Genomic DNA, 24,041 nt, shown 5'->3' on the forward strand with positions numbered 1-24,041 from the left:
CGTGATTTTGATCGAAAATTGATTGGGCTGTCCCAGATAAGCTAGGGAGCGGCCTAGTATGGCCCTTTGGGGTAGGCAAGGCAGTTTGGGTGGTCAAACGGTGCGAACGGATCATTTTAGGGCCAAATCGATGTGTTTTAGCCCACGTTTTTAGGGGTGGGCCTCGAGGCAAGGCGTGATTTTGGCTAAAAATCAACCGAGATACCTCAGGCAATCTAGAGAGCGACTTAGTGTAGGCCATTGGGGTAGGCGAGGCAGTTTGGGTGGTCAAACGGGAGAAACGGCACAAATGACCATTTTTAGGCCAAATCAGTGTGCTATAGCTCACGATTTTTGGGGTGGGCCCGATGATCAAGCGTGATTTTGGCCAAAAATCGATCGGGTTGCCCCATGTTGGCTGGAAAGCAGCCTAGTATGGGCTATTGAGGTAGGCGGGACGGTTTGTGTGGTCAAACAGGTGAAACGACGCGATCAAGCCATTTTCAAGCTAAATCGGTGTGCTATAACCCGCAGTTTTTAGGGAGGGCCCATGTGACGGGCATACTTTTGGCCAAAAATTGACTGAGTTTCCCCTGGCAGGCTGGGGAGCAGCTTAGTATGGGTCATTGGGGTAGGTGGAGTGGTTAGGGAGGTCAAATGGGCGAAATAGTACGAACAGGTTGTTTTCGTGCTAAATCGGTGGGCTATCGCCCACGACTTTTTTAAGTAGGCCAGGGGTTGGGCGTGAGTTTGGCTGAAAATCAATTGGGCTTCCCTTGGCAGGCTGAGGAGTGGCTTGGTGTGGGCCATTGGGGTGGGCGGGGAGGTTTGTGTGGTCAAACGAGCGAAACAGCGCGAACGGTCATTTTCGGGATAAATCGGTGCGCTATAGCCCAAGGTTTTAGGGGTGGGTTCGGGTGCCGGGCGTGATTTTGGCTAAAAATCAATCGGGCTACCCCAGATAGGCTGGAGAGCAGCCTAGTGTGGGCCATTGGGGTAGGCGAGGCAGTTTGGGTGGTCAAACAGGCGAAACAGCAAGAACGGGCTATTTTTGGGCCAAATCGGTGTGCTATAGCCCACGATTTTCGGGGTTGGCCCAGGGGATAGGCGTTATTTTGGCTGAAAATCAACCAAACTTCCGCAGGCAGGCTGGGGAGCGGCCTAGTGTAGGCCATTGGGGTGGGCGGGGCGGTTTAGGTGGTCAAACGGGCAAAACGGCGTGAACTGGCCATTTTTGGATCAAATCGGTGTGCTATAGCCCATGGTTATTGGTGTGGGCCCGGGGTTCGGGCTTGATTTTGGCCAAAAATTGATCGGACTGCCTCAGGCATACTGAGGAGTGGCCTAGTATGAGCCATTGGACTGGACGGGGCGATTTAGGTGGTTAAACTGTCGAAACAGTGCGAACGGACCATTTTTGAGCTAAATTGATGTACTATAGCCCACGTTTTTGGGAAAGGTCCGGGGGCAGGGCGTTATTTTTCCAAAAATTGATTGGGTTTCCCTAGACAGGCTGGGGAGAGGCCTAGTGTGGGTCATTGGGGTGGGCAGGGCGGTTTGGATGGTCAAACGGGCGAAACGGCACGAAAAGGCTATTTGTGGGCCAAATCGGTGTGCTATAGCCCACAGTTCGGGGGGTGGTCCTGGGGCACGATCCTATCTCTCTTATCCATAGCTTGAAAGACTACGGATTTTGCTAAAGAACTAGTTTGCCCATTGGCTTGATGATTTCTCGCCTTCAGCCTCTATACTATATTACATCAAATAGAAGCGATGGGGCCAGCGGGGGATTCGGTATAGCAGCTCAGGTTCGGTGCAACGGGCTCTCCGCTACGTCTCACTAAGAAGTGTTATTTTGTCCTCCAGGGGACTTTTTGGGCCTAAAACCGACCGGCAACCCCCCAGTTGGCCTATTAAATGGATTGAGTTGCTTTGGCAGGGTCGGGGAGCCATTTTCCATTAGTTTCCAAACTTGACATGTATTATTAGATATCTATTTTTAGTAACATGAACAAGTGAAGATGGACGAAGGATAATAAACAACTATTTGAAAAGAGTACTAAATTTAAAGAAAATAGTAAAAATAGTACTCCTTGTGAAGAACTAGAATAAATAGTATATCTAAAAGTCTATAATCCATTTTATGTACTTCCTATTGAATAACATAAAAAGTTTTAACAATATCCAATTACTCTCACCACCAAATACCCACTATACAAGAAGAAAAAATAGTTTCATGTTTCCATTTTTTTGTGTGTGAGTTTAATAAATTTTAGATACATCAATCAAACAAGTATACATTCATTTTTCTGTCTTAATAACTTTGTTACAAAGTCTTCTAATTTCCAAATTATGTCTTGGGATTTTCTTTTCTTGATTCAATTTCTCCTTTTCCACTCCCAACTTCATGTCCTTTTGCTTCTATAGAAAATCTTAAAACAGAAATCCTGCAACAAATAAGCACTAATCATCAGAGGCAGATCCAGGATTTAAAGTTTGCAAGTTCTTATAACGATCTTAAGTCAATATACAACAGTAACTGAGTACATTGTCAAATATTTATGGTAAATCTCTTAATACATATACAAAATTCCAATGAACACATACTCTAGATCCACGACCGCCGTTGCTAATTACGGGGATAAAACAACATGGTAATAGTTAAAAAACCAACCACATTGTGGTGCGTTTGATATGATCGAAAATGTTTTTTCAAAAAATTAGTAACAATTTCGGGATAACTTGTTTCCCAACCAAACGAGCCCTAACTCTTAACTTCATGTTATGTCTATAAGCCAACACTTAAAGAGTACTGTGTTTGGTTTGGAGGAAACTTTTGTTCTAGGAAAACATTTTTTCGTGGAAATCATTTTCCTTCGTACCAAACACATCCTTAGATATTACTATCAATCTTTAAACTCGAAATTTCATCTAAACACTATCCGGCTACAGCAACAACAATAACAACAAACCTAGTGTAATTCCACAAGCGGGAAAAATGCTATGAGGTTAGTTTGCTAATATTATCATCAATGTTTAATATGAATACATATTATATCTAGAAAACGTTTTTCAAGAAAATATTTTCGATAAAATGACTTCTGTAATACCAAACACATCGATTTATATGATGATATTCAGATTTTATACAAAAGAGGATGTGTGAGTATACCAGTTGATAGGATGAAATATCAGTGTAATTGATCTGTCAACACAAGGAAAGTGAGGAGAGCAAGCAAAACTGCAGACAACAAACCAACATGGGATTTCAATGCTGCTGCATGGCTTTTTGGAAACTCTGTTGGAATAGCGCATTCTTCTCCGTTGAAGATTACCTTAGAAGGGTATCCATCTCCGGCTTGAACGTTGATTTTTGGTGTATGTTTCTTCACGAATGATATGATTGTTTGTTGTTTTCCAGGTACTCTTGGATCAGCATCAGGATTAGTTCCATTTACTTCACCAACCAAATAGTTCAATCCTTTCAGCCCTTGCATGAAAATAGTGTTGTTGCGTTGCGCTAACTTAGTGCCGTTGAAGGAGTATACATTTTCGTAGCCATTAGCTACATTCTTCTTCATTTCAATAGCCGTAAACCAGTCCTCAAAAGCGATATCTCCCCAGTTAAAGAGAGTTATACGAGCTGTCCATCCGGTCTCGGTATTGCTTTCCAAGTGCCAATTGACACTCATCCCACAGTTATCAGGACAAGGGAGTTTCTTTGGCATAGAGCCTAAATGCTTGATCCTGTGCCATTCTTTAGCCAGCTTTTCCCTGTCCTTGAAAGGAACTAGAAGTGCTTGCGAAGGGAGAAGCAACGCCTTTGCCTTGGCGTCGCACTTAGACGTCTCTTGACAGCCACAGGAACAAGTGTTGCAAGGGATAACAGATTCAGCGTTGAACGCTGAGAAAGAAACACAGCATTTCGCCTCTTTTGGCTTTGGACGCGTAATGTTGCAAGTGACTTGCCAACTAGCAACAGCACTAGAAGTCATGCCGGTTCCACTAGGATCAGGGAATCCTGATGGATCAACTCTAATAGGTGGACCACATTTGTAGGTCGGGTTAACAGTACCCTCGATTTTCCAGTTCTGAGGCGGATACAACGCGGTTCTGTTCAAATCAGGAGGAAGTTTGAAGACTTGCAACTGGAAAATAGATCGAGCCTTAGTCGCGTTCATAATAGTTGGCAAAATAGATCCGTTTCTGCAACAATAAGGTAACTTGCCAACTTTGTCATCGTTTTCCATTTCGGTTGGCAGATCAGATATGACCGGCTTCTTTTGGCAATTCAGGACAGTAGTGAAGTCGAAATCCTTGTAGTATTGTCCTTGAGGTCCGTAAATGCATTCAGATGGATCTTTTTTGCGAGGGTAAGCGCCTTTCATGCTATAAATGAACTCGTTCCTCATCCATTCCCACGTCAAGTTCCAATGATCAAGACGTCCTAATGGGTTGATGTTGTCGATGGTGACCTGAGCTTGATACTTGTTGTCAAAAGCGGATAGAATGTCGTATGAGAATGAGAGGTCTCCGTATTGACGAGGCATGAACTTGATGGTAGTATTTTTTGGCTTGTACTTAGGATCCCTTTTGCAGCACATCTGCATATAAGTTTCTGCAATATTTCGCAGCAGACAAAACATTTTCAGAATCCGAAACAATTAGTACACAAATATTCAGTAAACAGGCATTTTGTATAGAAAATATTACGACAGTAGTGTTTGGGTCAGCTTGCATTGACCTCGATTAGTTCCATCACATACCTATAAGCTCCGGATAACTCAAATAACCACGGCTTTGGACAGATATAAAAAGAAATCACCTCATTTTATCCAAATATATTAGGACGATCGCCACATGCATATTCTATAACCATGTAATCGTGTAGACAAATCATCATGATCGACTTCTTTTTAGTTCCGTTGGAAATATCTATTATACGTATAGTGAAAAGATGATTTTCCACGTCAGTTGACGATATATTGAGACTTACATCAGAGAAAAACGCTCTGCATCCCCTAAAAGATACTTACGTTGTGTACAAAGAGATGAAATCCATCTCGTGAGGATTCCTGATGATCGATGACACAAGTCATGGTTCTATGTAAACACCTCGGTTTACCCTTACTCGCATGCATGCTCTCATAATCAAATATCATGCATGCATGCACGCACGTGACTCATATTTGATCGTGAACTCAGTTTATTATCGAGAAAAAAAACATGTATACTTACTGTATCGCGTAGGAGCAGGGCATTTATACCCATCATTGAGAAGCTTAATAGTCTTAGGCATTGGAGTACTTTTAGTAGGAACACCAAATTGTGTCCCTTTTATCTTCACCTGCGCCGCCATCTGTGTAAAATCTCCGGCTGTATCAATCGCAGTTTTCAAATCAGATTGCGGAAAACCAGCCAAAACAGTACCATTCTTCCCAACTTTAACCGGAAAACCATCGCCTTCAACAGCAACAGCACCATCAGTAGATACCAAAAGTTCTTTGTGTTGAAAACCTACATGTACTTTCCATGATTTTAGCTCAAACAAACCAGTATTTATCACGGTTAACAGCGAGCTAAACGCCCACGCTTGTGCTGATACATTCTTCACGAAAGGATATTCGCGCTCTCTACTATCAAATGCATACGATACAAACACACCATCGCAGTTATCTTGCGCTGGTGGTGGCGCTGCCGCGACTGGTGTCTCACCACCATAATCTTGACCATTACACACTGTACCAAATATCAATGCTGCTGCTACAAACACAATGTATATCCATGGTATTTTCATTCCTTCACTTCTTGCATTCATTTGTTATATCTATTTTTTTTTTTCGCGTATGTTTTTATGATTATACTTTGATGCCGCGTGATAAAAAATAACACACGGCAATCAAAAGATCAACTAGATAGTACGTCTCAATTCCAAATAAGTTTAATTAATGTTGGAATAATAGAGCGTGATAAAATGAACGATACACAAATAAGTTGTTCAACTTTCAACGTTCGTCCTCAAGTTTATGTCTATTTTTAAGGACAAAACACAAAATAATATGTTTTTCTATATATATGTTTGGATGATTTTTTTGATGGTTAGAAATGAAAAATAATATGTTTTTCTTTTTCTAAATGTGTAGATAAATATATATATATATATATATATATATATATATATGTTGAATGAATTTTGTTTTTTTTTTGATGGTTAGAAATGAATATGTGTTCTTTCCTATATGTGTTAAATGAAGTATTTATAAAAAAATTTGGTGGTTAGAAATGAAAGATATGTTTAATGTACTAGAGTTAGCCAACAATGATATTTTGTGGTTTTTTTGCCAAATTTTAAGGGGGGGTTAGAGAAAAACAAACTTCTATGGTTTCATTTTATGTGTTATAGTTTGATCGGGTATGGAATTTAAGAAATAAGAAAAGATCTGATGATTTTTACCAAATTATTATTTATTAAAAAATATGTTAATAGTATCTTTAATTAAGTGGGACTAATAAGAATAAAAGTGGAAGTGTACGTGTCTTTAAATAGTTACCAAATAAGGAAAGGTGACATTCTTTTTTAAACGGACGAAAAAAAAATGACGACACATAAAATGAAATGCAGGGAGTAATATATAAATGTGCTCTTTAATTTGGCCTTAGCTAGCGTATGTGTCCTTTAATTTTGGGTGTGTTCGGTTAAACTAGTATAAAATTGAACAAATAAATATATGAGTCTTACGTGGCTATTTGCTTCTTACATGTATTATGTCACATAGGATGTCTCTATGTGTTAAACTTAATCGCGTCCTACGTGTATTATATTGGGTGTGTTCGGTTAAACTAGTATAAAAGTGAACAAGTAAACACACGCATCCTACGCAGCAATTCGCTTCCTACGTGTATTATGTCACATAAGATGTGTCTACTCGTTAAACTTAATCGCATCCTACGTGTATTCTGTCACATAGGATATGTGTGTTTACCTGTTTAATTTATAAAAAGTTGAAGGGCGTAGATGTCAGCCGAGCTAAATGACATGTTTATGTAATATTTCCAAAAGAAAGAATACCAACTTGTTTGGATGGTTGTTACCTATTATATTAGTTTAAATATAATGTTTATTTTGATTGTAACTTAAATTTTATTATTCTATAATATCGGTAAGTTCATCGTAAAGTCTTACGTGTTGTGTAATGGTTAATTTGATGTGATCGCGTGGTTAGTTTTTATTTTTTTTCTCATTTCAATCTTTATTTATTTAGATCTACATTTCTATAAATTGTACGTCTATATTGTACTCGACTTTCTTGTAGGTTTATTCTTCAAATTGTTGATATATGACATTACGTAACTGAAAAAACAATACAGTATATATCTAAGCACTATATTCATAAAACAATACAGTACGATATAATACAACACGATACGAAGTTATGTAATTAACCATCGGATTTTATGCGTTTTTTCGTGTATGTTAGTCCACCGATCTAATATATCACTGATACCTCTAGTTAAGGATGGAGTCTAGGGATCCCGACCATCCCAGCACATCTGTCGATATGATTTTGTAACCGAAGTATTTTACAAACTTGGTGTAATATCGGAATCATTGAAACGCGATAACCCAAACCGAAAAAATGAAAAATTGAACCAAATCGAACTAACCTCGGTATGCTATTGGTCGAACATTTTTAAAAATCAAAAACCGAAAATATCAGACGGAAAGCTTCTAAGAGAGTACCGAACCGACTGATGAACACCCCCCTAACAGGATAGGAGAAGAAAATGCATGTAAATTAGGGTAAACTATGTCCTATTAAACATTTGATTTTCCATAGAATTATACATAAAAGTTCATTTGAACATCCCTAATAATGTTGCCGCACCTGTGTCGGAGCCTCCGAAAATGCACTACTTTTCAAGGATCCACCACGCACCCCATGACATTTTCGAAGAGTCCGAGCGACTTAGCAAGCAACAGTGGTCTCCTCAATGCTGGCTATATCCTCAACTAACTCAACCTTGGGTTCCAAGTCTATGAATTGATTAGACTTGCTAGCTAAGTGTGAGATACTGACTCTACCTTCGCGTCTAATATAGTCGGCGACAGCTCTCATTTCTTCTAGTGAGATGTATATGTATTTCCCTCTATCATCCATGACACCGGAAAGTCTCCCTGATGAGAATCACATCAAAATATTTATCGTTGGGTTAGTGCGGGAGGAACAAGAAGTCGTGGATTCAAGAAAGGACAACAAAATTTGATCGAAATGTTCAGAGAAAGGAAAGGAGAATACCCATTTCTTCAAGCGAATGGATACGATTGATACACTCCTGCATAAAGAAATAAACAGTAACAGGCAATGAGTGGGTGATTCAAGAATAGCGTATAGCTTATAGTGAGAACATTACGGGTGTGTTTGGTATGAAGGAAAAAAGTTTTCCTGGAATATACGTGCTATTACTAATGCTACGGTGTTACGGTGTTCAGTAAGCAAGCACGTGGAAACAGCCTCTTCTAAGTGTAGGAAGATGAGCAACTTTAACTCGACAATCTACTACAACGAAAGAAGATCAACATGAACTAGCTTCCTTGGATGTTCCTTTTCAGAGAGCCAAAACTAACACACACTACTTAACACAGTAAAAAAAGGCGATATGGTGACCAACATCCAAAAATAGGCAACAGGACAAAGGTGCTTACCTGAGTCCTTAACTTGAATTCTGCCGCAAGATCCTCCAACGGCACACATTTGTGTTTCTGCAACATTTAGACAAATGTTAATAATTCTAGGGCGAATTAGAGGGAAAATGTATTTTTCAAGAAAGAGCACCACATCCATAAGGCAAAAGAAAAAGAAGAGGGAAAATGTAGATATATAGTATATGAATCTTTGGCTTGTCATTACTCAACTGGCATGAATTAAGATTACCTTAATGTATTCCACAAAATCAAAAAGCAGACCCTGGCTTCCATCTTGTACTTCATTTTCAGTAGTTCCTTCGGCATCAACAGAAATTTCACCTTTCCATTTTTCAAACTCTAAGGCAGCAGCTTCTTCCTCTTTGGCCTGTCGAGCCTTGGCTTCTTCTTCCTACACAGATTATCCTAGTTTTTTCAAAAGGATCCTGCAACACATCAAGTGATTCTGCAGAGACAGATACTTACCAGTGCACGCTCTTTAGCTTCACGCTCTTCCTCCTTCTTCCTCCTGATTTCGTCATAGTGGCTTTGCTTTGTCTGTCTTGATTCCCGAGCAGCTTCTTCAGCCTATATAGTCAATGAGAAGATTCATGACCAACTTTGATTTTCAATTGCTAAAAATTGCAAGAGGCAATAGAAATACCCTTTTTTAAGGGGGGAAAAAACAATGTTGCTGCAACAGCATTGCATATTCAGTTCCGAATCTAAAAGACGAGTCATGTCCGGTATAACTTAGGCTCATCGAAGTGGGTATTCATGAATCTTGGAGGGAGCCTTAAGGTGAATACCATTATAACCACACTGCAAAATGTGTTAAATCTATTTACAGCTGTTGCCTGACTATCCTAGAGTTAAAATGGAAGTGCTTATTAGAGTTCAAGAATAATGTTAATGGTTACACTTACAAGGGAAATTACTGATACTGAACATATTGATCAAGTGAGGATTCCATATGAATCCAAAGCATTGTCAAGTTCATGATGAGAATAGGGAACACTTGTCTGTTAATGCTGCTTTACTAAAGGACTATGGGCAAGAGTACACCAATGGTTGCAGAGAGCTAGAATGAGCGCTACTACCTGGGATCAATATTTGATATGGGCTGCAGAAAGTACTCTAAAGGGATATCACATGCCGCTCAGCTTTTCAGAACCTTTTTTGCTGAATGTGTCCATGTGACATGGATAGAGAGGAAGCAGATAATCTTTGAAGGAAAGAGCAAGACTTGGGAATGCATTGCTAAGGAGATTGCTTATGCTTGTGCTTTTAGACCGGAACCTATATTACAAACTGCATTGCAAAAGTTAATGTTCTAAGTTTCTGCAAGGTAGTCTCGTGTTTTCTTTTCTGGATAGCTAGCTGAGTTATAGCTAGGCTATAGTTTTGTAATTACACATTTGATGATTACTAGAACATAAATTAGTTATGAAAAAAAAAAAAAGAGAGAAACTGAGAGAAACTAACATTTGATAAGCATTTGAATGTCTTTAACCACTATATTCTCATACTAGACATTGCTAACATATTCCTGATAATAGCCAATAATCCCATCGTTTGGACATTTTTCTATCCTGTGCTTAATCTATGTTGCAAGAATAAAAGGCAAATTGCTTAAAATTTGAGGTACCTGTCTTTGTGCATCCCGCTCTTGACGCTTCTTTTCCTTTTTCTTTGATGATTTTGCTGCATAATATCCATCTCCAGGTTCTTCATCATCACTGTCATCAGCCAGTTCTGTACATATTTGAAAAAATATATAAACATGAATCTTCAACTCGCTCTAGAGCACCTAAAACATGCAAAGCAGCTTGGGAACAATAATCAAGAAGAGCTAGGCCACCTAAAGTCACTCAAGAAAATACATCTTCATGCCAAGAAGAGCAACAACAAATGTGTCTTTGTGCATGAATGTAACCCTTTACTTCTAATTTGATGCACCATTTTTACAAAGGTTGTAATGAGGATGAACATACAGCAACAGAGTTATAGCCAATTCAATAAACCATACGTAATTAGCCTCATTTTGAATGAATGGAAGGATCCTCCTGTAGTTTTGTCTTGCATATTCTACTTTGAAGCAGGGGCACAAAGGTGAGAAACGGTGGCCTATTTCTTTTTTACTCTCCAACTTGACAGATGAAACCAGATGGGCAAGATAATCACAAGAAAAGCATCATGATAAAAGAAAAACCATATCTTTAGACTATAAAATAAACAAGCTAAACAGATAAGAAAAGAAAAATATAATTAGATATTACAAGAAGAAATTTAATCAAACATTTCTAATAGAGCAAGATATGAAGAAGAGATACCATTTATAGTGGCTGCAGCCGAAGATGTGCTGGCAGCTGAAGAAGCTGGTCTTCGACGCATTCGCCGCCCTCCAGTGGCTCTTACTACAGTTTCCCTCCTCTCAACCTGATATTAGCCGATAATAGTTTTAGTTCTTGCTGAATTTGAATGGTTTGTTAGTTTCTTGTTTCTCCAAATTCAATGACGATTAAACAGCATCAAGACACCTTTACAAGTCCTCCAGCAATGCCATCATAGTGAGTATATTAATGCTGACATCTAGCACTCCCTCCATTCCGATTTATACATACTCTTTCCCCATTTCAGGACATCCCAAGATGTTCAACATAATAACATTTCTTTACAACTTTCATACCTTTAAGAAATCAAATTCATTAAACAATCCAAACTTTAAAAGTGATGTGATATTTACTTTATCAAACTACTTTAAACCAGTACTCTTGATATTTCTATCAATGTCAGTAATATAAAATTAAGTTCATATTAACATCTTAAACTCATCATATCAGTCAAATATTATAAAATGGGCCAAGTACTAATTATTATACTTCTACCAAAACTTTAATCCTAGCATCAGTTCAAAATCTTCTCAAACTCCAATGATGTGATGCCACTTCCAGATAAATGTCTAGTTAGGATGGTCAAAGAATCAAACCCCTCTCTCCATCACCTTGTACCGGAGAACTTTCAAGAGTACTCCTCTTATGTTCCAAGTTTGTAACAGAAAACAAGCTGCAAGAAACCATCGACAAAAGGGAACACAATTCAACCTGAGGTTCATCTTCATGTTCTCTGGAAGACTGAGAATTTTGGCTGCGCTTCCACAGATAAAGCGGAATTAATGCCAAAACCAAAAGCATCGAAAGAATCGCTACCAAGAAGTCCTCCATTTTTCAATACTTAGTGCAGTATCCTGTCTGAAAGTGCAATACACAAGGCAAGATAAGTACAACAACTAAGTCTCAACCCCAAACAATTTAGGGTAAGCATGATAAGTGAGCTATGAAAAAGCCTTTAAGAACAATTAAGCAAATTCCTTAATGTAGACCAGAAAAACTTTGACATACTAGGATAGAATGATTTGGATATATGGCAGTCTTTCATGTCAGCTGACTTGAACAACAACATACCCAGTATAGTCCCACAAAGAAGGGTTCGGAGAGGATAGAGTGTACGTAGACATTATCCTGACCTCAAAGATAGAGAGGTTGTTTCCAACAGACCCTTGGCTCAAGGGAAAAATAGTCATCAGCTAACTTCACATGATAAATTTTTAAATTGATTAGAAATTGAACTCCATCAAAATGAGTTTCACAATGCATATCCATTCTAAGGCTATACAAATTCATCTAATTAGAGTTGAAGCATAATTGAGCAAATTGACTTGCCAAAATCACAAGGGTGTTCAAAAATTGAAATTTCAGTTTCTATACGCAGACAGAAATCACTGTAATCGAATTGCGAAGTCCTTAACATGGACCAGAAAACTTCGACAATAAGCAATTAGGATAGAGTGATTTGGATATATGGCAGTTTTTCAGATAAGTTTTCACATGATTGAATTTACAAAAGAGTGAAGGGTCAAAAACACACCTACAATATCCCAATTTTTTGAGTTTCATATCTCTCAACTATCAGGTATGCAAGTTTCCTACCTAAACTATCATCAACTATTCTTCAAAGCATACCTCAACTATCAATTGTTCACTTTTCCTATCTTAAATATCACCATCGCTCAGGTAGGAAAAGCTAACAACAGATAGTCGAGGTGTGTTTTCATAAGTAGTTGGTGATAGTTCACGTAGGGAAACCAGATACTTCGGGTGTGTTTATGACCGGGGGGAGATGAGAGATATTATGTTCCACCACAGAAAATTATGTGATCTCTTTTATCAACTCTTATTTAAAACGACCGGAAATTGTACTCTGCCAAAGCGAGTTCAGAAAGCATATCCAGTCCAAACCAGATAAAGGAAGAGTATTGACATAGGTTGCAACAACAACATACCCAGTGTAGTCCCACAACTGGGGTCTCGGGAGGGTAGAATGTATCTAGACCTTACCCTATGTTGCTCAGACTCTTCAAAAATGTCAGTGTATTTTTGGAGGATCCAACACGGTTGCGGCATCAAAACTGAAGAGTCCGCACAACTTAGACCTTACCCCTACCTCGCTGAGGTAGAGAGGGCGTTTCCGAAGCAAAACAATGAGTTGTCATAGGTTAATAGCATAAAAATTTAATCTTTATTCAAAAATTAAAATCACATTAGCTTAAATAAAGCTGAATATCAACAGATAATTCATATAGAAAAACTCAAACTAATTTGAATTAAGGCATAATTAAGCAAATTAACAAAGAAGCTTAACAATTGGATTATAAAAATCGGTAAAAAATCACCTAGCATTTTTTTTTTGGTCTCTACAGAAATTTGAACCTGAGACCTTATATAACCGACGTAGTACTTCTCTTGTTTTTGCAATAGGATCATAACAGTACGTAGACCTTACCCCTACCTCGCGGAGGTAGAGAGGCTGTTACCGAAGCAAATAAATGAGTTGTCATAGATTAATAGCATAAAAATTTAATCCTTATTCAAAAATTAGGATCACATGAGCTTGAATAGAACTGAATATAACAGATAATTCATACAGCAAAACCCAAATTAATTAAAATTAAGGCATAATTGAGCACACTAACAAAGAAGCTTAGCAATTGGATAATAATATTTTAATCTTTATTAAAAATTTGCTGTTACCGAAGCAAATCAATGAGTTGCCATAGGTTAATAGCATAAAAGCTTAATCTTTATTCAAAAATTAGGATCCTATGAGCTTGAATAGAGCTGAATATCAATAGATAATTCATATAGCAAAATTCGAATTAATTAAAATTAATGCATAATTGAGCAAATTAACTTGTAAAAAATCAACAACGAAGGTTAACAATTTTGGGATTAGGGTTTATGCTACCTGAGAAAGAGATAGCCGGCGGTCACCGGAGAGGCACAATTCCCGAGACGGTTCCGATCGGGTCAATGGAATTTGAGCTGAAAGAGGGAAGTTGGCGGGTCGAACTAAATAAGTATTCGGGTCTAATTTGAAAAATAACATAAATACACATGTTAACTTATCATATTTACACAAATTTTCGCATTTATAAAGTAATTACAAAAATTTCAACTAGTTATGTATTTTTGTTGAACATATCGAGAGCTAATTAAATATCTCGACAGATCCAAAATCAAAAAAAAATATAACATGGGCTAATTATGTATCTTTACACAGGAAAAAATGTATCTTCGTCGGATGTATTATGTATCCTGCCATACCCAAAATCAAAAAAATATATCGAGGACTAATTATGTATCTTCGACGGATGTATTATGTATCTCACCAGACCCAAAATTGAAAAAATATATCAAGGGTTAATTATGTATCTTTACGGAGGAAAAAATGTATCTTCATCGGATGTATTATCTATCTCGTCATACCCAAAATCAAAAAAATATATCAAGGATTAATTATATATCTTCGTCGGATGTATTATGTATCTCGTCAGACCCAAAATCGAAAAAATATATCAAGGGCTAATTATATATCTTTATAGAGGAAAAAAATGTATATTCGTCAGATGTATTATGTATCTCAACAGACCCAAAATCGAAAAAATATATCGAAGGCTAATTATATATCTTAACAGAGAAAAAAATATAACTTCATTGAATGTATTATGTATCTCAACAAACCCAAAATTGTCAAAAAATAAATGTATTAAAAGTTGTTATGTATCTTTAAGAAGGAAAAAATATATCGAGAGCTAATTATATATTGGGGGCTACTTTTTCCCTTTGTAAAGATACATAATTAGCTCAAGATATATTTTTTTCGATTTTGGTTCTGTCAAGATAATAATACATCTAACGAAAATTCATTTTTTCCTTTATAAAGATGAATAATTAGCTCCAGATACTTTTTGTAAAATTTTGAATCTGTTGAAATACATAGTTAGCTTCCGATACATCCAATGAAGATACATAATAAGTTGAGATTTTTGTAATTATTTTGTATGGGCGAAAATTTGTGTAAATATGCTAAGTTAAGATGTATATTATGTTATTTTTCCAAGAAAATAACCCCAGATAGTTGTGAATACATGCGCATGAAACTGAAACTAAACCATGTATTTGGACGCCTTAACGATATATCCGAAGCCTTAACATGTATCGGCATAAATCTCAATAGCAAAAACACTAATCTCATAAGTCGTAGTGTTAGTCTTGTTTCGAAGTATGTTATCATTTGTCATATTACTTGATGCTAGTCTTGTTTATGTTGTTATCTGGTATGTTAATACCTGCTGTGTCGTATTCCTTTACTATTTCATTTTTGACTGTTTTTGTCTTGAACCGAAAGTCTATCGAAAACAGTCTTTCTATCTCACCTCTGAGATAGTGCTACGGATTGCGTACACTTACCGATCCCAGATCTCACTTTGCCACAACCAACTTGGCTGCTAAGTGCAACAACAGAAATATAAGAACAAGACACAAATGCTAAGCAACAACTGTGTTACTGTTTGTCGTATTACTTGGTGCTAGTCTTGTTCATGTTTTATGCCGACTTTGTTTACTGTCATTTCCTCCTGAGCCGGGGAGTCTATCGGAAACAGTCTCTCTACTTCTTCGGAGATAGTGGTATAGACTGAGTACATTCTACCTCCCCAAATCCCACTATGTGGGAATATAGTGGGTTTGTTGTTGTCGTCGTCGTCGTCTTGAGCTAGGGATCTAAAGGAAACAACCTTTCTATCTCACCTCTGAGATAGTAGTATGGACTGCATACACTTACCTTCCCTAGATCCCACTTTGCCACAACAAAATATAACATACACAAATGCTAGGCAACAACTGTGTTACTGTTTGTCGTATTACTTTGGTGCTTGTCTTGTTCATGTTTTATGCCGACTTTGTTACTGTCATTTTGTCCTGAGCCGGGGAGTCTATCGGAAAGAGCCTCTGTACTTCTTCGGAGGTAGTGGTATGGACTGCGTACATTCAACCTCCCGAGACCCCACTATGTGAGAATATAGTGGATTTGTTGTTGTTGTCGTCGTCTTGAGCCGGGGGTCTATCGGAAACAACCTTTTTATCTCACCTTTGAGATAGTAGTACGAACTGCGTACACTTATTTTTCCCATATCCCACTTTGCCACAACCAACTTGGCTGCTAAATGCAACAACAGAAATATAAGAACAAGACACAATTGTGTTACTGTTTGTCGTATTACTTAGTACTAGTCTTGTTCATGTTTTATGCCGACTTTGTTTACTGTCATTTTGTCCTGAGCTAGGGGGTCTAGCGAAAACAGCTTGTCCTGAGCCGAGGGGTCTAGCAAAAACAGCTTGTCCTGAGCCGGGGGGGTCTATCGAAAACAGCCTCTCCTTCTTCAGAGGTAGTGGCATGAACTGTGTACATTCTACCTCTCCAGACCCAACTATGTAGGAATATACCGAGTTTATTGTAGGCGTCGCCTTGAGCCAGAGGTCTATCCGAAACAACCTTTCTATCTCACCTCTGAGAAAGTAGTCTGAGAGAGTGGTACCGACTGCACACACTTACCTTACCGACCCCAGACCCAACTTTGCCACAGCCAACTTGGTTTCTAAGTGCAACAACAGAATTATAAGAACAAGACACAACGTGTTACTGTTTGCCGTATTACTTGGTGCTAGTCTTGTTCATGTTTTATGCCGACTTTGTTTATTGTCATTTTGTCCTGAGCTGAGGGGTCTATCGAAAACAGCTTGTCCTGAGTCAAGGGGTCTATCGAAAACACTCTTCTTCTTCGGAGGTAGTAGCATAGACTGCGTACATTCTACTTTCCCAGACCCCAACTATGCAGGAATATCCCGGGTTTATTGTTGTCGTCGCCTTGAGCCAGAGGTCTATCGGGAAAAAACTTTCTATCTCACCTCTGAGAGATTAATCTGAGAAAGTGGTACCGACTGCATACACTTACCGACCCCAGACTCAACTTTGCCACAACCAACTTGGTTTCTAAGTGCAACAACAGAAATATAAGAACAAGACACAACTGTGTTACTGTTTGTCATATTACTTGGTGCTAGTCTTACTCATGTTTTATACCGACTTTATTTACTGTCATTTTATCCTGAGCCGGGGGATCTATCGGAAATAACCACTCTACTTCTTCGGAGGCAGTGGCATGGGCTGCGTACATTCTACCTCCCCAAACCCCACTATGCAGGAATATACTGGGTTTGTTGTTGTTGTTGTCGTGAGCCAAAGGTCTATCGGAAACAACCTTTCTATCTCACCTCTGAGACAGTGGCACGGACTGCGTACACTTACCTTCCCCTCGACCGCAACAACAGAAACAAAAGAACAGACACAAATGCTAAGCAACACAACTGAAAGATTATAAAGCCCATAGGTCTATCCAAGCAAACAACAATTGTTCTGGAAAATATAACATCACACATAACTACAATGCAAGTAATAATGCACTAGCAAACTTTATTATAACTGAACTCGGATCACATCTTCTGCGCTGAGGCGACAAATATAAGAACTGCGCGATGGTTGATGATGGCGAAATCAGAAACCGTGAATCTTGATGTGTTCTTTTTTCACGATTCCAGCCTGTTACCAAAAGTTGAACGATGAAGATATCAGCAACGATAATGCACACATGATAAAGAGAGTTACTGATGCAAAAGCAATCACCTGGACAAGAAATGTAGAAACGTTCTTTCGCTGATCACCCTGGAGTTGAATAACCTGTGAAAGACGCAACACTTAGAATCAGCGTAATGTTGTTAAGACGTTAAGTGAGAGATATCGATCACCCCCAATGCAAACCTGGCCTAGTTCTGGATCCTGGACGACAGTACCATTGCAGCAAAACTCTTTCTTTAGGTCCTTGAGTATCTTATTGTAGCTGAATTCTTTCTTCAATCCTTGAACGGTTGTCAGGCTTTTCCGACCATTTCTTTGCTGTATGCGAATGTGTACATAATCTTTTGTTCCGGCACCAGAATTCTCAGCATTTGCCTCGGCAAAGGGATCTAATGGGACATTCAAACAACGAAGTACGGGTCAGTTACACCTCACAAACCAAAACTAGCAAGATATATATATATCTTTCATGTGCCGTTAGCATTTAATCCAACTACACCTCACAAACCAAAACTAGCAAGATATATATATATATCTTTCATATTCACACTGGCCATGTTGCCTAAGTTGCGCGGACTCTTCACTTTCGATGCCGCACCCGTGTCTAATTCTCCATAAATACACTGCCTTTGAAGAATCCAACACGCACCCATTGACATCTTTGAAGAGTCCGAGCAACATAGCTATCGCTCCATCTAAGCTAAAGCTAAAAATTTGTCACTTTGAAGTTTTTAAGGTAAACGGAAAGAGAACTGAGGAATATTATTATCCATCAAACAAGTTGCATACCAAAAGCAGCGGGAACTTGGAGGTCGAGATCAGACATGAAACTTCGCTGAGAATAAGATAACAACCGTGCTCAAATCACCAAACTTGGATGCTCAGACCTAAGTAGAAGAAAAGGCTTCATCGATTATACAACCAGAAATCATAAGAAAACTGCCCCCGCAGAGGGCGGGGGGCATAAGAAAAAGATAACATCAACGCGAAGACGCATCTAACATTGAAATAAAAACCATCAACCATTTAAAGATCCATAAAATACATGTCTAAACACATAGACACGGCAAAAGCAAGAATTAAAGACAGAAACGACAAGAAATTGTTCTAGAAACAGAAAGAAGTATACTGATAGCGACATTATCAGATATATAGAGACTAACGGTGAACGCTTTATAGATAAAAGGTTTGGAAAAGGCGTCTATTAACATCAAGTAAAGGAATGAAAGCACATCAAGTAACCAAAATGAAGCTGAAAAAACAACCCAAAGCGAAATATTTGCTGATCCATACACTTACTCGATTTGTATTACGCTATAAAAATCCGTTTTGATCAAATGTAAAAACTACTACGACATACCTAGTGTAATCCCACAACTGGAATAAGGAAAGGATAGAATATACATACACAAACTTTACTCCTACCTCAGTGGGGTCGAGAAGCAAGTAAGTAAAAACTACATACAACGGCCAATATAGTGGAAAACGTTAGTTGTGTATACAAAGATTATCAAGATTACAAGCACAAGGCCAACAACAAAACAGATAAGTTTCAAAGCTACATAAATGAATCGTTGTTGATCAAAATTCCCAAAAGAGATACAATTTTTCAAATAAAAATCAGATTTTTATCACATGTAAAACTACAGAGACAGGTTAATTTAGCGGATCTGAAGATTATCAAAAATTAACAAACATTAAACTAAAGCTACATAAATGAATCACTGTTGATCAAAAATCCCCAAGAACATACAATTTTTCAAATAAAAATCAGATTTTTATCACATATAATAGCTAGACAGACAGATTTATCAAGATTACAAAAAATTGGGAATTAGAAATTACCTAATTAATCACTTCTGATCAAAAATCCCAAAATAGATACAAATTTTTCAAATAAAAATCAGACTTTTATTATATATAATAGCTAGACAGACAGATTTATCAAGATTAAAAAAAATTGGGAATTAGAAATTACCTGATTAATCACTTTTGATCAAAAATCCCAAAAAAGATACATATTTTTTCAAATAAAAATCAGATTTTTATCACATATAATAGCTATACAGACAGATTTATCAAGATTACAAACAATTATGAATTAGAGATTACCTTGATAATTAGGGTTTATTGAGATGTAAAAGGGGTACCCTTTACAGGTTTGGATAAGTCTGAGCAATAAAGTAAAGTGCACAATAGATATGGCTTCAATACAAAAAGACAATATATATCAAGCCCTTTTGGGTTTTGGGCTTTGTTACTTTGACCTTAGGGTGTGTTTGGTACTAGGGAATTTTTTTTATAAAAAATGATGATGTTATCTGAGCTAACTTTCGTGCAACTCGACTAATTCGGTCCACGAAAGCTAAACATATGGAAGCAATGGCTTAACGTGGATTATCTCCGTTGGAATTTGAACTTGAGACCTTATAGTCAATCGTTTTTAGTGTTTGATGATCGAGAGATGAGGATTGGCGACTGTAGACATCGAAAATCTGTGGACTCAGAACTCAATTTTTGTTAGAGTTCTAAAATTGATGGGACAATTCAAATTCTGTTAGAGTTCTTGGAGGTTACTCTGCTCTAAACCCTATTCATAAGAAGATCGGATCTCCAATATCCCACATGGGACATTCATAAAGAGATCCTCCTACGTTCGAGAAATACGCCACTAATGGTTTATTTCTGTCACTGCGACGTTGTGTGGGTGGGAAGCATTCATATGTGATATAATTATTTTTATTTCAAAAGAGAAATAAAGCAATTTATTTTTATGTTGCAACTTCATGCGTATCGTTGTAAGTTGATATATCTCTCTCTCAAAAGAGATCGTTGTAACTTGTAAGTTGACACCTTTGATGCGTAATAGCTACTTAATATCCTTAGTTGAAACTCCACCATCAAAAACTATTTTCATCTCGAATCTAGCAGAGAGGTACTATCTTTGACCCGTAATAGCTACATAAGAACCTCCACCACAACGACTAGAGTCTTCGTACTATCAAAGAAATCCTCACTACGACTATCATCTCCAGGTTTGTCTTGAAACCTTCCGTTGCGTGTTATGAACACCCTGTAACCCTACTACACAAACCACATTCAATAGCTAAGGCATAAACACAGTTCAAGAAATATTCTTTTGATTGATTGATTGTAAAATTAAAAGAGTTCAACAAGCTCTACTGTTTTAAAACAGTAACTAAAGACATTATTATTCAACAGAAACACAAGATCATAAACACAAGGATACATTAGAAACCTCTGGTAAAATGTCCGTCCGTAACCCAGCAGATAAAGTACATTATATAGTCCATGAATTGGCGACTTATCCATTCAGTGACCCAAACATGGGAAATTAATAATCTCGGGATTAGTTATCCTTATCCCTCCTACCAAAAGGACCCATAGAAACCCAAGTTTGTGCATATCCAAAACATTGAAAAACGAAATCAAGATTGAATTTTTAAAACAGAATTAAAAGACCTTTGTTATTCTAACCACAAAGCTAATATAAAAAAACAACAAAAATTTACTAGATAAGCATCTCGCACACCCTAGAATTATGGATAAAGTTGCTACTGTTGATTTTATGTTTCAATAAATTTTGAAACAAATACATCAGTTAAAGATTTTAAGAGTTATGTTTCATTTAGTTTTGAAACAAATGCATCACTTAAAGTTTTGAGTTACAAAGGAAATGAATTTGATAAATTCATTATTCATAAGTTCTGAGTTACAAAGAAAATGTATTTGACAAATTCATTATTCATTAAGTTTTACGTTATAGGTTCTTGAAAGAATGATATTTTTTATTTTAAAACATACATGAACCTATTAACTATTACTTAATTAATATGTTTCTCATGCATGAAACTTTCATCCTATAAATAGTGTTTTCTTTGGTTTGAAAAGACAAGCACTCAAAACTACTTTTCCCTTGAAAAATACTTGAGAGGCATTGATCAAATGGTGAAATCACCAATTCAAGAATAGAAGAGCAACATTCTTGAATGCTACTTGTTTTGTAGCTTAGTTGAATCCCGAAGATAGAGTTGTCACTTGTTCTTTCGTTTGCTCGTGGGAGAGACTCCAACTATCTTCAAGAAGCATATTATCGTGCCTCTAAGCCAAGCAAGTTTTATTTTGAATTTCTCGTACAATTATCATTATTGTTCTAACAGCTACGACATACTCCAACTTCACAGGGTCTTATTACCCCTGAAGTTGCTCGGAATCTCCAAAAATGTTGCCGCGCTTGTGTCGGATCCTTCAAAAATAGTAAAAAGTAGGTTCCTCCAAAAATGTTGTCGCGCTCGTGTCGGATCCTTCAAAAATAGTAAAAAGTAGGTTCCTTTTGGATGGCAACTTCCTACATTTGTCATCTAAGTTGCTCGGAATCTCCAAAAATGTTGTCGCGCTCGTGTCGGATCCTTCAAAAATAGTAAAAAGTAGGTTCCTTTCGGACGGCATTTTCCTATAGTTGTCATCTAAGTTGCTCGGACTCTTCAAAAATGTTGTCGCGCTCGTGTCGGATCCTTCAAAAATAGTAAAAAGTAGGTTCCTCCAAAAATGTTGTCGCGCTCGTGTCGGATCCTTCAAAAATAGTAAAAAATAGGTTTCTTTTGAATGGCAACTTCCTACGTTTGTCATCTAAGTTGCTCGGAATCTCCAAAAACGTTGCCGCACTCGTGTTGGATCCTTCAAAAATAGTGAAATGTAGGTTCCTTTTGGATGGCTACTTTCTACGTTTGTCATCTAAGTTGCTCGGAATCTCCAAAAACATATTCCCATCTGTATCGGATTCTTCAAGATTACACTATTTTTGAATGATTCGATATGCACGGATCGATATTTTTGAAGAGTCCGAGTAACATAGTTTATCATCATTCAACAAGAATATTAAATTTGACAGTCGATGCATTAAAGCAAGGGTGTATTATTCAAGGTTGAACCACAAGAATCACTTGTCTATCATCTTATCTTAGAGGTTGTTTCCACAATATGAACCCGTAACCTCTGATTACATGACGATTAAGTTGCTCGGATTCTTCAAAAACGTTGCCGCACCCATATCGGATCCTTAAAAAATACACTATTTTTGAAGGTTCCGACACACATCCATCGATATTTTTGTTGAGTCCGAGCAACATAACTTAACCAATTACCTGATGATCACATGGCAAAGGCTTTCCTTCTAACTTTGGGTATAAAAAAATCATATCATCAGAACATCTTGCATTGTAATTCTACGAGAGGTTGTTTCCACGACATAAACATGTAACTTCGCGATCACATGAATTGTGTTTCTGCAAGAGGCTGTTTCCATACTATAGACTCGTAACTTCACCTCTACCCCATCTTAGCGCCTGTTTGGCCATGCTATTGTGAACTGAAATTTATTGATTTGAAGTTGAAGTTTTACGATGACAACTAAACACGAGGGTCGCATTGTAGGTGAAGAGTTCAACCACACCCCTGCGCTGAAAAGATACATACAGTATATACGTAGTTTCTGCTCAAACTTTGTTGATTATGTTATGGCCGAAGTCCTACTCATGTCATGGCGAGGGATCCTCGATCCTCTACCTGACGATGGAAACTCAAACTCGATCGCCAATAGTTTGTTCAGGATTCCAAACTCATCTGTCCCAACACAAGTGGAGTTATATCGAAGAAGGCAAGCCCAGAAACCTGAAATCTTAGCGTGTCAACGCTTCTGAAGCCATAATCGATTTACCAGATACCTATCAGAACACAGAGAGAACGAGCATAGCAGCTATCGATAAACAGGGACTTCATATGGGATCTCGACTTGCATCATAAAAGTAAAGATCAATAAACTGTTCCGTAGACTTCATGAAGAATGCCATTCCGTAGACTTACATTCACAACGGAGATGAGAAAGATTCAACAGAGACATACATAGGTAAATAAATTGTAACTATTGTTCGCGATGAAGTTCAGATTAGACACAGACATTGAAGTTCAAGGTAGTCGAAGAGGCTCCAACAAGAAGAAGCAGCAGCAAATCTTACCTAAAAAATCATCATTGTAAAGAATCCCAGGGAATGTAAGCGAAAATCTTAGTGGTCGGAAGACCTAGAAAGCATAGGTCCGAGATAAAGAGTTAGGGGGTTCCCGAGATACAGCCTATAAGACGATGGATGGTCTAGGTGAACAGAATACAGCCTTGCAGATGAAGCCACGGTCGATGGTAGAAGAAGAAGTACCAGCTGGTGAAGTCGCAGCTCAAGCTCTATGGCTATCAGCAAATTCAGAACACAACAACAAGCTTCTAACTATCTCTACCATCTAAATCTATATATATGCAAAACTATAAGTTGGG

At 37.7% G+C, this 24,041-nt stretch overlaps 3 protein-coding genes across 4 annotated transcripts; all 3 read right to left on the reverse strand.

Moving 5' to 3' along the window:
* Nucleotides 1–2,193: 2,193 nt before the first annotated feature.
* On the reverse strand, nucleotides 2,194–6,222 carry LOC107845917 (COBRA-like protein 10). Its single transcript, XM_016690429.2, has 3 exons — nucleotides 5,218–6,222; nucleotides 3,152–4,597; nucleotides 2,194–2,426 (listed from the first exon to the last, which is right to left on the reverse strand). The coding sequence occupies exons 1-2, from the start codon at nucleotides 5,795–5,797 to the stop codon at nucleotides 3,171–3,173; spliced, it is 2,007 nt and encodes a 668-aa protein (XP_016545915.1). The 5' UTR covers nucleotides 5,798–6,222; the 3' UTR covers nucleotides 2,194–2,426; nucleotides 3,152–3,170.
* Nucleotides 6,223–7,588: 1,366 nt separating this feature from the next.
* On the reverse strand, nucleotides 7,589–14,239 carry LOC107845524 (DDRGK domain-containing protein 1). 2 transcript variants are annotated; one of them, XM_016689889.2, is made up of 9 exons: nucleotides 13,967–14,239; nucleotides 11,767–11,913; nucleotides 10,996–11,101; nucleotides 10,311–10,417; nucleotides 9,149–9,250; nucleotides 8,913–9,074; nucleotides 8,684–8,740; nucleotides 8,277–8,313; nucleotides 7,589–8,155 (listed from the first exon to the last, which is right to left on the reverse strand). In XM_016689889.2, the coding sequence occupies exons 2-9, from the start codon at nucleotides 11,884–11,886 to the stop codon at nucleotides 7,947–7,949; spliced, it is 900 nt and encodes a 299-aa protein (XP_016545375.2). In that variant the 5' UTR covers nucleotides 11,887–11,913; nucleotides 13,967–14,239; the 3' UTR covers nucleotides 7,589–7,946. The 2 variants fall into 2 exon arrangements, with proteins under 2 accessions (XP_016545375.2, XP_016545376.2); XM_016689890.2 differs by lacking the exons at nucleotides 11,767–11,913; nucleotides 13,967–14,239 and adding an exon at nucleotides 11,203–11,739.
* Nucleotides 14,240–17,415: 3,176 nt separating this feature from the next.
* LOC107845736 (protein translation factor SUI1 homolog) lies at nucleotides 17,416–19,963 on the reverse strand. The gene is made up of 5 exons (XM_016690213.2): nucleotides 19,808–19,963; nucleotides 18,485–18,582; nucleotides 17,879–18,084; nucleotides 17,744–17,797; nucleotides 17,416–17,659 (listed from the first exon to the last, which is right to left on the reverse strand). The coding sequence occupies exons 2-5, from the start codon at nucleotides 18,519–18,521 to the stop codon at nucleotides 17,615–17,617; spliced, it is 342 nt and encodes a 113-aa protein (XP_016545699.1). The 5' UTR covers nucleotides 18,522–18,582; nucleotides 19,808–19,963; the 3' UTR covers nucleotides 17,416–17,614.
* Between the last annotated feature and the right edge of the window lie 4,078 nt (nucleotides 19,964–24,041).

Source organism: Capsicum annuum, chromosome 10 (genome assembly GCF_002878395.1).
Source record: "Capsicum annuum cultivar UCD-10X-F1 chromosome 10, UCD10Xv1.1, whole genome shotgun sequence".
In the NCBI taxonomy this organism is placed as follows: domain Eukaryota; kingdom Viridiplantae; phylum Streptophyta; class Magnoliopsida; order Solanales; family Solanaceae; genus Capsicum; species Capsicum annuum.